General features: G+C 49.2%; 1 protein-coding gene across 3 annotated transcripts in view; it reads left to right on the top strand.

Annotated features, from left to right (window-relative positions):
* Positions 1-828: 828 nt before the first annotated feature.
* The window catches only part of Ube2f (ubiquitin conjugating enzyme E2 F (putative)), a 59,810-nt gene continuing 48,249 nt past the window's right edge, over positions 829-12,389 (top strand). For all 3 annotated transcript variants that reach the window (XM_029563260.1, XM_008832480.3, XM_008832479.3), the window contains exons 1-2: positions 829-964; positions 4,865-4,998. In XM_029563260.1, the coding sequence (XP_029419120.1) occupies positions 4,881-4,998 (118 nt within the window). In that variant the 5' untranslated portion in view covers positions 829-964; positions 4,865-4,880. The remainder of the gene's footprint in view (positions 965-4,864; positions 4,999-12,389) is intronic.

The following is a 12,389-nucleotide window of genomic DNA, read 5'->3' as shown; positions in this document are numbered from 1 at the left end:
TAACTCCAGTTCCAGGGGAATTCCATACCCTTGTCTCACTGCATGACACTGCATGACACAGGCATCCTTACATACATGCAGACAATACACTCATACACGTAAATAATTTAAAAAATACAAATATAAAGAAAATGATTTTCCTGGAGAAGCTCTTACATAATTGAATTTTGTACTGTTAGTATATAAAATGTGATGGGGCTGGAGAGATGGCTCAGTGGCTGTTCTTGCAGGGGATCTGAGACCGTCTTCTGACCTCCTTGGGCATTGCACACACATGCAGGCAATACGCTCATACACATACAATTTTTTTAAATTAAATATTTTCAAAAAGATAAGCTGGGGAGCAGGAAGGGGTGCATCCACACCCTGCAGGCCCGGGGTGCACGTTGCACCTGACTGCCCCATCATACTAACCCCTGAACTGCAGCAAGTCCGACAGTTTGCATTCAGCACTGTGCTGGACACCTAGGGCGGTCCAGGCACCGAGGAGGTCAGATCCGGCCTGGCGCCCTGGGGAACCGCTACAGCTGCGTCTCGGGGACTCCGGAGCCTGCAGAGCGCCCAACGACTCCAAAGAGGCAGAAACGCCCGGCCAGCTGCGGCGCTAGCGCACACGCTCCGGAAATCTCCTGGAGGAACCGCCCTCCGCCACCCGTGACCAATCAGCGAGAGTCGCGGACTCTATGCCCGCCCCCACGCCGGGCTCTCCGCCAATGAGAGACGGTCTCCCAGCCCCGCCGTGCACGCCACTGTCTGCGCGTCAGGCTGCCAATAAAGTTCTCCACTGCTTTGAATTTTTTTTTTAAAGCGCCCGCTGCGGCCGCCGCGCAGGCCCCGCCCCGATACTTCCGGTCCGGCCGCCGGGAGCCGGTGCGGCTGTGAGGGTCGCGTCTCTCGCTGCCGCCGCCGCCGGCCGGGCATGGTGTTGGGCGCCGGCCCGCCTCGCCTGACTCGGGGTGTGCAGGTGAGCACGGCCGCGAAGGCCGGGACGGGGGAGGCCTCTGGCCGCGGCTATGGGGCCGACGGTCGGCGGCTGACGAGCGGAGCCCGGAGGACCGGGCCCAGCGGACCCCCGGCAAGGTCACGGCGCTGGCCGAAGCGGGGCCCGGCGCGGGGAAGGAACGGTGAACTAGACGGCTGCCGTCCGGGGTCCCGAGCGGCTCCGCGGCGTGGCCTCCCCGCCCGGACTCCGTTTCTCGGTCGCCGCCGCCCTCCCCGAGGCTTCGGGCCCGCCCCGCGCGCGCTACGGAGACCCGAGGGTAGGGGCGGCCTGAGAAGGCGCCTGCAGAATGGGGGGTGAGGAGGAAGAGGCCATCCCAGGTTGGACCGAAACTTCCAGAAATGAGAGGCCGCGGGTCGGCTTGTGCAGCATGGAGGGCCGAAGGCGGGGACGCCCGGAGTGGGAGAGACTCGGGGGCAGTGATGGGGGCCTTCGGGACCCCTGACCCGAGGTCAAAGCTGAGTTCCCAAGGTGGTCAACCAAGCCAGACTGGCAAGCGGGGGAGACCCTGGGGCACTGTCATGCACACAGTCGTGGGGTGTGGACAATGGGTTGTCCTGGTCTGGCTCCCTGACCGGGGAAGTCCAGTGTCCCCAGTGACCACAGTCTGTCTCTCCTGCTTGCGTCGGGACTTCTCTATGGCAGGATCTGTGCATGCGGAGGTGGCCTCACCTTGAGCTGCCTCCCTGGCCCCGCACAGGTGACATGGCCTGATTGCACCACCGCAACCCAGGAATGCTGAGTAAACATGACTCGGTGATGGGGCTGGTGAATAACACACAGGCATCCTCTTTGGATGGCCTGAAAGCAGGTCCCACCCAGAGGAGGAACTAACTGGGCCAATTGCAACTTGTGGAATCTAGAGACTAAGCTTGCTGTTCAGAACAACAGATCTGTTCCCAAAATACTGCCTTAGTTACAGTGTCATTTTCGAGAAAAGGCAAGTTTCCTTTCAGTAGATTTTCCAGAGGTGGGGCATGTTGAGGAGGGAAAAGAAAATTCCGAGGCATCTGCGGGTAGTCCAATACCCTGTGGACCGTTTGTTTGAATGATAATGATTTTTCTTGGGTCCCTTTGTGTAGATTTAATTTTCCAATCATAGAAACATTTCCAAATTGGGACTTTGGTGTGTCCCCCGTGTGGCATTTGAAAATGATACTAGAAAAATAAATGGACACTATATTCTTACATCTTAGAATATTGGAAAGCAAGTTTTGTGTTTTCTTCTCTAGAAGACAAAACAGTGCTTTGTTTTGTTTTAATATCCTGCACAGTCATTGAATGTGTTAAGCTTCCTGCCAGAATCCCTTCCTTCAGTAGACAAGAGTATGGGGCATCCATCCTCTGCACGCACAGGAGCTAGGCGTAGGTGAGGGTGAAAGCATTGCACACAGACCTCAGACCACAGCACTGGAGAGCGGATCTCTGAGTGCTCGCTCTTGCCAGGTCTCTGGAGCAGCAACTTGAGTGCAGATCTTCGGGAGCTGGGTTTGGAGCCGCTTGTGTCCTGGCCCGATTTTCCATGAAGTTCTCTACTGTGACTACTGGGGGACTGCCTGCTGAACTCCACACACTGCTTTCAGTTCTCAGTTCTCACCCCGTTTGTATTACTGAGGTCAGCCAAAGAGTGACAACGTGATGCTCCTCGTGGAGTTTCTGGTGCTCCTGGCTGATTCCTAGGTGATAGGCACGCTTGTACTATTGTCAGGCAACCCTGGTGGACCGGTAGGACTGACGTGCTTAGGTATGGACACAGTGACTGGGGTGGCAGACTCTTTTGTGTGAGCCTTTTTGAGGGAATCCTGACAAGGTCAGGTGGAGGTTGGAGCAGGAGACCACAGCTTGGTGTTGTGCTATTTTCGTAGCTTGTGGGCTGAAGCTTCCATGGGTGAAGTGACTTAGTAGCTGCACCATAGCTCCTGTGCCCGAGATGAAGTCTCGAAGATGAACATGTTCATAGTAGAGCCATGCCTCCACATAGGTGCCCCTGAGGAAAACACAGCTGAGTGGACTAAGGAAGCAGCTGGTGATGTCTCCTCATGTTTGTCAACTTTATTGATGCCTGATTGAGCTGCCCATATTTAAAGTATGTGATTGATCAGTAGGTCTTTGTATACCCAATACCATAACCACATTTAGAACACATCCCTTAAAGGAAAACTAGGCTTTTGTGGTGATTGCTTCTCTGGGCCTGCTGTCCAGGGTCCACATGGTAAAATAAGACTAGGCATGTGGGGGACAGAAATCCTTCCCAGATTTTCAGTTTTGTGAACTTATGCACGTAACATATACAGTACACTAGTTTCACAAATTTAGACAAGTGTTGCTTTGGGAGTTTTGGTATTTTTTATTTTGCTCTTTGAGACATGGTCTCCCTCTGTAGCCCAGGCTCGCCTCCGACTGGCAATTCTCCTGCCTCAGCCTCCCAAAGACTGATGTTACAGGTGACCATCTTTGGGGTACACAGAAGGTGGCACGAGAAACTGCAGAAGACCAGCTAAAATGTCAGTGAAAAGGAGTGTGCTCGTATTTTGGGTTTCAGGGTCTTAGCCTCAAACTAGAAGTTCTGTTCTTAGGTCAGGCTCTTCACCTAGAAATTTTAGATCATTTTTGCATGAAAATTATCACAATGGTATTGAAAAAGAAATATTAAAACCAGAGAGGAGCCAGCTGTTGTGGCATACGACTTTAGTCCCAGCACTCAAGAGGCAGAGGCAGGGCGGATCTTTGTGAGTTTGAGGCCAGCCTGGTCTACATAGCGAGTTCTAGAACAGCATGGGGCTACAGGGAGACCCTGTCTGAAAAACATAAAAAATAAAAATAAATAAAAAACGAGAGGAAATTATGGAAAAATCGAGGTGTTATCCTACCTTTTATCCCCTCTCTGAGGGTGTCGAGTCTGAGAAGTATCTGCTAATGAAAGCTTGTAGTAGAAACAAGGCAGGCTCCCGAGGGTCATGGTGCCTGTTTGACCTGGTGACTCTGTAATGTAGGCCGCACTCTGGGTCATAATCTTGTGCCTGCGCAGGTTCATCCTTTGAAACAAAGTAAACCCTAGGTAGAGGGTACTGACAGTGGGCATGGGGGCCACAGTGCATAGGAGACGACTGTTCCTTCTGCCTCACACTTCTGTAACTCTAAAGCTGCTCTTAGAAAATTCAAATGATGTCTTCTAATATAGGTAGGGGTTTGCGTCTCTTCATCCTTCATGCAGGCAGGCAGGAGTGTCATCTAAGTTTGGTTTTTGTGCTCACTCCTATGGAGTTTGCAGCAGGAGAACCCAAAATAGACATGGGCTCAAAGTACCAGTGGAGAAGACTCGTTTGGGGTATTATGATTTACTCTTCATGTTGATATTGCAAAAAAAAGTATATTAAACACAGGATCCTTTGAAGGCTCTGCACACTTATGTTTAAGGAAGAAGGAAAGCAAAGCATCAGATGTCCCTTTGCCCTGGAGACTCCTGCTGATCCTGGGAGCTTGAGGCCACACGTGGGTCCCCTGCTACAGGAAGGACAGACTTTCCAGTGTACAGTGAACCCATTTGGAGCCAGTGGGGATAGGGAATGAATGCTGATTGAGAAGCTATGGAGGCCCCCAGACCGCTTGATGAAATCCCAGAGTCCTATGCCTATCTACTCTTCCCAGTGAGTGTGAAGTGACTGCCTTCTTAAATGTTTAATTCATACTTCAGCCAGTTAAACTTACGAAGAATTACATGCTGCTTACTCACGTTCATTGTGAAGGACCCCAGTTTTGTTACTGTGTAGGGATGTTCTAGAGAAATCAAAAATGAAAAGGTGTGCATGTCTGCAGTGTCTAGTCATGTCCAGGGACCTAACTGTGCTTCTGCCTGTCTTCCAGAGGAAAGGTGGCAGTAATGCTAACGCTGGCAAGCAAACTGAAGCGGGATGACGGTCTTAAAGGCTCCCGGACATCAGCTTCCGCATCTGACTCCACTCGGAGGGTCTCTGTGAGAGACAAGTTACTTGTTAAAGGTAATCATTTTCCAAGGGAGCAGGTTTTATAATCTGTAACAAAATGAAGCTTGCTTGGAGGCTCTTAGGGAATGGAAAGCTGCCTGTTGCTGAATGGAAATACCTGTTTGAAACAATTTTAAAGTATAATTGTCACCTACAAGGAAAGGACTTTTACTGTGCAGTGTATATGGGATTGCAATGCCAAGGAGATGGAATTGTAACTGTTGTTGATGTGCCAGGAATATTCTTCACTGGGTCTGCCATTGTGCGGTGCTATGGAAGGCGTAAGGCAGTAGGAGTTGGCAGGCCTGATTGAGGCAGCTGCTATTATTTTCCTGTGTCTTCTCCTCTCCTGTGGGAAGCACAGAGGTAGTTGTCCAGCCTGGCAAAAGTCATCTCTTAGGACCCTTGCCTGTTTCATATAGGACAAAGCCTAAGAAGTACTATGCAAAACTAAGTGTCTTCACAGAAGTACATATACCACACTACGTGAACTGTTATATGATGCTATATATATATTATAATTCTGTTGTTGGAATTCACAGAATTATGATTATACATAGTGTCCTAGGATCTTAGTCATTCCCACTGCCCATGTTAGTAAAGCAAAGCTATGTTTGATAAAGACTTTCTTCTTATTTAGTGTGTGTTTGTGTGTGTGTTAGCACATGTATGTGCACATGTGGAAGCCCAAAGATTGACAGCAAGGGTTGGTGCAGCAGGTTTCTGGAGGTTTAGCAGGATCTCTTCCTTGTGCTTTTTCTGTCCCTAAATCTTAGCTTAAACCTTGGCAAGCTGATGGATGATTGTTTAAAAGTGAGTGTTGTTTATGTCATGTTCTTGCCTACAGGTCCAGGAGAACCTAGATTGTGGGCCTTGTGGTGGAGTAAGGGCTGGAGCACCCCACTTGGGTGAGCCCAATAGCATTTGAGTTCCTTTTTCAGACTTGAGCCTCGAGTTCCATCTGTGGAGGTGGCCCAGAGCCAAGCAGAGGAGCAGGGGAACGGTTATAGGATCTGGGCAGAGTATTTTATTGCAGTGAAGAAGACTTTGGGCTTTAGCTGAAGAAAGAGCAGTAGAAGGTGATCTTTGTAAGCCACTGCCATGGTAATAACAGCTTTGATTATGAGCACTGAGGACCAGGCCAGAGGGTAGGCACTCCATCTTACTCTGTATTGGTTTAACAGAATATCACAGATTGAATAATTTGTAAACAATAGGAATTCTTTTCTCGTGGTATGGGGTCTGGGAGTCCAAGATTAAGATAGTAGGATTGGACTGAGGATGTGGCTCAGTGATAGAGCACTTGTCTAACTCACACCAGACCCTGGGTTCTATCCTCAGCACCACAGAAAAAAAGCAAGATTGGTATCTGGTGAGGATTGCATTTTGCTTCCAAGATGAGGCCTGATTGCCATGTCCTAGGAAGAGAGGGATACTGGTCCTTCCAGAAGGAAGGGAAAGGAGACAAGAACTTAAAACAGCCCTAGTCCATTCAGGATGGATTCATGACTTATTCACTGCCTCCAAGACTCTACCTCTTACTACCACATTGGGGGTTAGGTTTTAAGATGAGTTTTGGATACCTTCAGACCATAGTAGGTGTTCTAGGTCAAACCACAGCAAGCACTTCTGGGGTGATTTTTGTTTCACTTTTAAAGCCTTGCTAAGTGCTTCCTTCTGCAGTTGAAGAGGCTGAGACTCAGAGGTTAACAAACCTGCCCTTGTTGCAACAGATTGGCCAGACCCACATCCTGGGGTGAAGCAGGCTCTAGGGGAGCAGACTCAGCAAGCAGCCAAATGAACATAAATTCAAGTCCACAGGAAGGAGAGTCCTAGCAGGCTCACAGTCTCTACCTCTGCTGTGCCCAGGGACTCACCTGGGAGCTTTCAAATGACCCCAGGGTCTCTTGGAGCCAAGAGGAGCCTACTAAGTCCTCTCATACACCACTCTGCTGCGCCTGGGGGGCAGATGCCTGTGGCTGGCTGTAGTGACCAGCAGAGGTCCTTTGACTTTGGGAGACCACCAAGGGTGATGCTGAATCGCCATTTTCATCTTTGTACCTGCAGTGTGGTTTCTAGGACCCATGCCACTTACACTTGATGGCAGTATAGCTCGTGTACATTCTTCTAGGCCTGCCAGCTCCAGCTGTTTTAGGGCTGGCTCGACTGGCTGATGGGTAGTTTGGGACTTGGGGTGGAAGCTGGATAAGGCCCGCCTGAGAGGAGACTGTAAACTGTGTGAAGGATGCTCAGATGGCTGCGGCCTCTTGGTGTACACCTAGGAAGCTACTTTGTTTAGCTTGTCCTTTGGGTAGCTTGCTGGCCCTTTGGGCAGTGTGGATGTGATAGCCTTCAATCCTCTGGCAATTTATGCTACTGGGGGCACTACTGTGGAGAACTTGGATTCCATTCTATTAGGTAGCTGGCAAGGCAGCCGGAGAGACCCCTTTAGGGACTTTGAGTCTGAGTTTCAGCTGGGCCATGACTTGAGCTCTTGTGAAGATGTCATTAACGAGGATGGACAAATTATAGGAAATTGTGTGGTTGTGTGTAGGACTTAATACCAAAGACTGCATTCCTAGAAAGGGGAGGCAGGGAGCTTGTCATGTAAGTACATTGGGACAGTACTGTGGAGGGAAGTGAGGGAAGCAGGAGGGCAAAGGGGTGATCATACTTTGAGGAGAACGCCCCATTATTGCCCCTGCTGTGGGGCAAACTCAGTTCTTAGAGCTGTCACCAGACTGGCAAGATGTGCAGGCCTTCCTGCTCTGTTTCTAGTCACAAGTGGTTGTCCTGGAAGGTGTGTGGCCTAGGGTGGGAGCCTGCGCAGCCACAGAGTCTTAAAATAGGCCGAATGCCAAGGCCACATGCCCACAGCCCCACTGAGAGGGCATCTGGGGCCCTGACATGTCCTGCTGAACAGCTAATGAGAAGGGGAGCATAGTTTCTACTTGTGTACCCACTGGTATGCCTGCTGTGCTCCAGTGGATGGTTCCAAACCCATGGTCACACAGTTGCAAAAAGTCATGGATATGGGAACCAGATTTGTAGGGAAGAAGGGATGCTGGTAGGGGTAGGAGGGGTACCAGGGAATGTGGGAGAGGCTTCGAGATGCATTACGCACATATATGCACATACATGAAATTGTCAAAGAGCAGAATTATGAATAAGTAGGTGTTTGTAATTGGTCCACTGCCTTGCTGATCTGAATGTGACTCTGGCTACAGGACTGAGTGGACAGGAAGGGAGATTGGAACTTGTGCTCGAGGGAAGGTCAGAAGTCAGTGCCCAGCTAAAGTCCTTGTCTTGTTCTCGGTGTGGTGAGGGATCTAGAATTAACTTCCTAGTATACTCCAGGGCCTAGACACAGTTGCCTTGGATGACCAGTGGAGAGACTGATGCGTCACCACACTGCCCTTTTACTAGCAGATCCAGTTACCCTCTGACTGGAGCTTGTGTGATGCTTTCAGCAGAGCTTCCTAGGGATACAAACCATCTGTGTTTTTGGGTACTGTCAGGCCTAACTCTCAGGATCTGCGCCTTCAGAGAGAGAATGTACGTTCCTTGTCTAGGGCCTGATTAGGTTACCCTTGTGGGTGGCAGTATTCAGCCCTGTGGGTCCCTGTGTACCCTGTTAGAACTCTCAGAGCACTTTGTCCTCAGGGGAGAATCAACTGCTTCCTTATCTGCCTGAAGTCTGACATTGGTGGTTAACATTTGAGTGCCTGTTTCCTGATCTCTCACATGCCCTCTTACCTTCAGTAAATTCATTAGTGCTACATAACTGCTTGTTACCCCAGAAGATGGGGGTGCCCTCCAGGAACCTTCACCTATATTAGTCTTTTTAAACATGGAAGTTTTAGAACTGAGCTCATTCAGGGTGGGTCTGGAAAGAACTAGAAAGGGTTGAGTATAGTTTTTGACCATGCAACTTCACACCCCCAGGAGCCTCTTAACTTTGCCTTGTGACAAGCCAGCAAGGGCCGTGATGGGTGGCACTGCATGCTCAGAGCTCATCCTGCAGAACAGGAACGTCTGGGTGCCCTCTTTGCTGTACTCCAGGCCAGGCATCTCACTGTGTGAGGACTGGTGTGTCCATATGAGGTTGGGCCCCTCACTGTCTGCCACATGCCCCATTCCAGTGTGGCTCCAGGAGGGAAGAGAGCACCTCCAAATCTGTTTTCTGCACTAGTCTCCCACCATAATGTGTGGTGAGTGGATCAGGGTTTGGCTTGCCACATTGCCACGGTTGTCAAAGCATTTAGCAGCAGGGATTACATGCTATGTATCACAGTTTTTAAAATCTAGAACATTAGCCCAGCAAGGGAGCATGAGCCACAGGCATTCATTTCTTGTGGTTATAGAAGCTGACTTGATGTTAAAGTCACATTCCTAGTGAGGGCTTTCTGGCTTATAAACAAATGGCTGTCTCCTCATGTCCTCAGTTGATGAGGGAATGGGGTGCCAGGGAGACTGGTCTTTTACTAAGGACACTATAATCTCATCATGGGGGCTCTACCATTACTTACTTTACTATTACATTAGGGCTTAGCATCAGTGTATGTGGAAAAAGTGACAACAATTTAAGCCATAGCACCTTTGGAAACCTTGTCAGTCACATGTGAGGAGATAGCTCAAGACACTCAACAGCAGGGGCCCTGCCATGTGTAGGCAAGTGCAATTGCTTACTTGTCTCACGTTTCCCAAGTACTTTGTGTGCCCAGCCTAGTGCCAGGTACTGGAGTAGACGGGCAAACTATACAGCTCCCACCCATGAAGAGAATGCAGATGTGTGGCAGATGGGGAGGAAACAGCTGAAGCCCAGTGTTGTGAGCTACCCAGGGCTAGGGGAGGTGAGTGTATGAAGTGTGGGGGCTGTTGTGGTAACTGGGTGGATTTTGTAATCTGAGTGTAGTCAAGCTTTAAGTGGACTCTGGTTTGATTCTTAGAAAGGAAGACAGTCTAATTTCTCAGAAGGAAGTTATGTAGCCACTGAATTATGCAAGGTGTACCAAGTGCCTCCTAGAAATTCTGGGCTGCCTAGCAGGAGAGGCATGGTTATCTTGGCAAAGGCAAGCCTTTCGCAGTTTAAAGCTCTTGCCAGTTTCTGTTACTTTGTGGGGAGGGCAGTGCTTGTCAGGTGCTAGTTATGTTGCTTTGCTTAGACGCCTACAGACTTGTCATGCAGCTGGCTTGCTTCTCTGGCTATCTTCTCTTTTGTGTTGACTCCAAGACAGCAATTGCTGATCTTAGTGAATTAGTGAATGTTTGCCATCGTTTGAAGGGTTGAACATGTCACATTTGACAACTCCCTGAGAGGAGCTCTGTGCAGGTTTGACTAAGTGTTTTCTATTCTACGCTAGATTAAAACACTGGCGTCCTTTTTGAAGTTCTATGTTCCCAGGACTCTGTTCCTTACCTGCTCTGATGGCTGGGGGGAGAGCCGATGGGCTCCTGGGCTCATCAACAGCTGTGTGGCTTCCCCAGCCCTTGTCTTCCTTTCTTGAGTTGCACAGAACATGAAAATGCAAGAAAACTATCAGAATTTGAATTCTTGGCTGTAACATGAGGGTTTTTTTTTACATTTCACAGGAGCAGAACTTAAATTGATACATGTGTGTAATGCTATTTGAACATAGTTTCATCGTCAGTGGTTGGAGCGGTGTCTTGCACCTGGTACTGTGGTCTGAATGATTGTGTCCTTCAGCGTGCATTGAAACCCAATTACCTGGGTCATGGTGTTAGGAGGTGGGACCTTTGGGAGAGTTCTCATGAATGGGATTAGTGCCCTTGCAAAAGACACCGCAGGATTCTTAGTTACTGGTGTGAGCCTAGGGCATCTTGAGTTTTAGAAGCTCTGCGCCTACTGAGTTGTGGTTATAAGATACACAGCTCCAAAACTTACCAAAATCATTGATTCTTTCACTTAAAGTGGCTCTGTCTTATCGTTAAATCTTTATGATTCCAACAGAACCACATTAGCAAAACACTGTCCATGTGATTGATGTGAGGAAGGTCCTTCATCCCCAAGACACCATAGCACTATTTCTATAGAGGAGGAGTTGGAACATTGGTCTAGATGTCCACTTAGCTCTCTCTCTCTCTTGTCCCATTCACACTGTGTGAGCTATGCCTTGCCTGTCTGTATGCCCAGATCTTACCTCTTCATCCCTTGGCACTGGGCTGTCCTCTTGAACATTTTGTTTCTGCTAAGTCATTTGCTGTACTTGACAGTCATATCCCCATGGGTACATTTTAAGCTATTGTTAAATAAATCTGAATGACAGTAGAATAGAAGATGTATTTGCTTCAAAAACATAGTTTAGGACTGGGCATGGTAGTGCATGCCTATAGTCCCAGCCCTGGGAGGCAGGGCCAGGCAGATCTCTCTTTGAGGCCAGCCCGGTCTACAGTGGGAGTTCTAACACAGCCAGTACTACATAGAGACCCTGTCTCCAAAACAAAACAGAAACAGTTTACTTTAATGGGTGATACTTAATAAATGATCAGCGTGAACAATTCATGTGCTGTCTTCCTTAGCCTTCTGCCTACCTGCCTCCAGGAAGGGCAAGGGTAACCTTGGAGAGAGTGAGCACTCAAGGTCACTGCAGTCCTGAGCAGGATGGCAGTGCACCTCTCACAGATTTACCATTATTCTGGGTTTTTTTTGTTTGAGACAGGGTCTCATTAAAACCCAGGCTGGCCCTGAACATCATTCTGCTTCAACCTCCTGAGTGCTGATATTACAGATCCAGCACTTACGTGAGTTTTGTTTTGTTTGTATGGTTGAGACAGGGTCTCACTCGGTAGCGCCAAGAGAGGATGGACTCAAGGCTTGTGTTCAGTGATGGAACATGTTGCTTTTCCAACCCCAGCAAGGGGATGGTCTAGTGGCCTGCCTCTTCATGCCAGGCCCACGCCGGGTGTCAAATTTCTTCATTTTCTCAGCATGAGAACATCTCTAGTAGATATCGTCTGTGGTATCCTGGAGCCGTGAAGGAGTGTAGACAATTCCCTTGCCCTATCTCCTCTGCTGCTCCTTCAACTTTGCTGGGCCCCTGAGCTTGCAGAGGTCCTGAGCCGTCTGCTGTCCATCCAGAGCTCAATCATCTCACACACACCCGATACCCAGGGCCTCTGGGTCTCCGACACCTGAGCCTCAGTTTACCTTCCCCACTTCCCCTCCTGTTGGCTGCATGCCATTTTGGCCCGGAATCTGTTCCCTTTTCCTGCTCTGCTTTCCATTTTCCTCTTGCATTTCTGTTGTTTTGCTTGCCAGGACTACAGAGAGTCTCTACAGAGAGTCAGTGGAGTCAGATCTGCAGTGCTCGCTGGCTTAATTCTTCCTTGACTTGGACTGATGCTTGCCGCCCAGTGCAGAGATCACATGCCCTCCTCTCTGCCCT

Source organism: Nannospalax galili, unplaced genomic scaffold (assembly GCF_000622305.1).
Source record: "Nannospalax galili isolate Female #2095 unplaced genomic scaffold, S.galili_v1.0 scaffold1536, whole genome shotgun sequence".
Taxonomy (NCBI): domain Eukaryota; kingdom Metazoa; phylum Chordata; class Mammalia; order Rodentia; family Spalacidae; genus Nannospalax; species Nannospalax galili.
The sequence above is the reverse complement of the archived record's forward strand: the minus strand, read 5'-3'. Positions and strand labels throughout refer to the sequence as shown.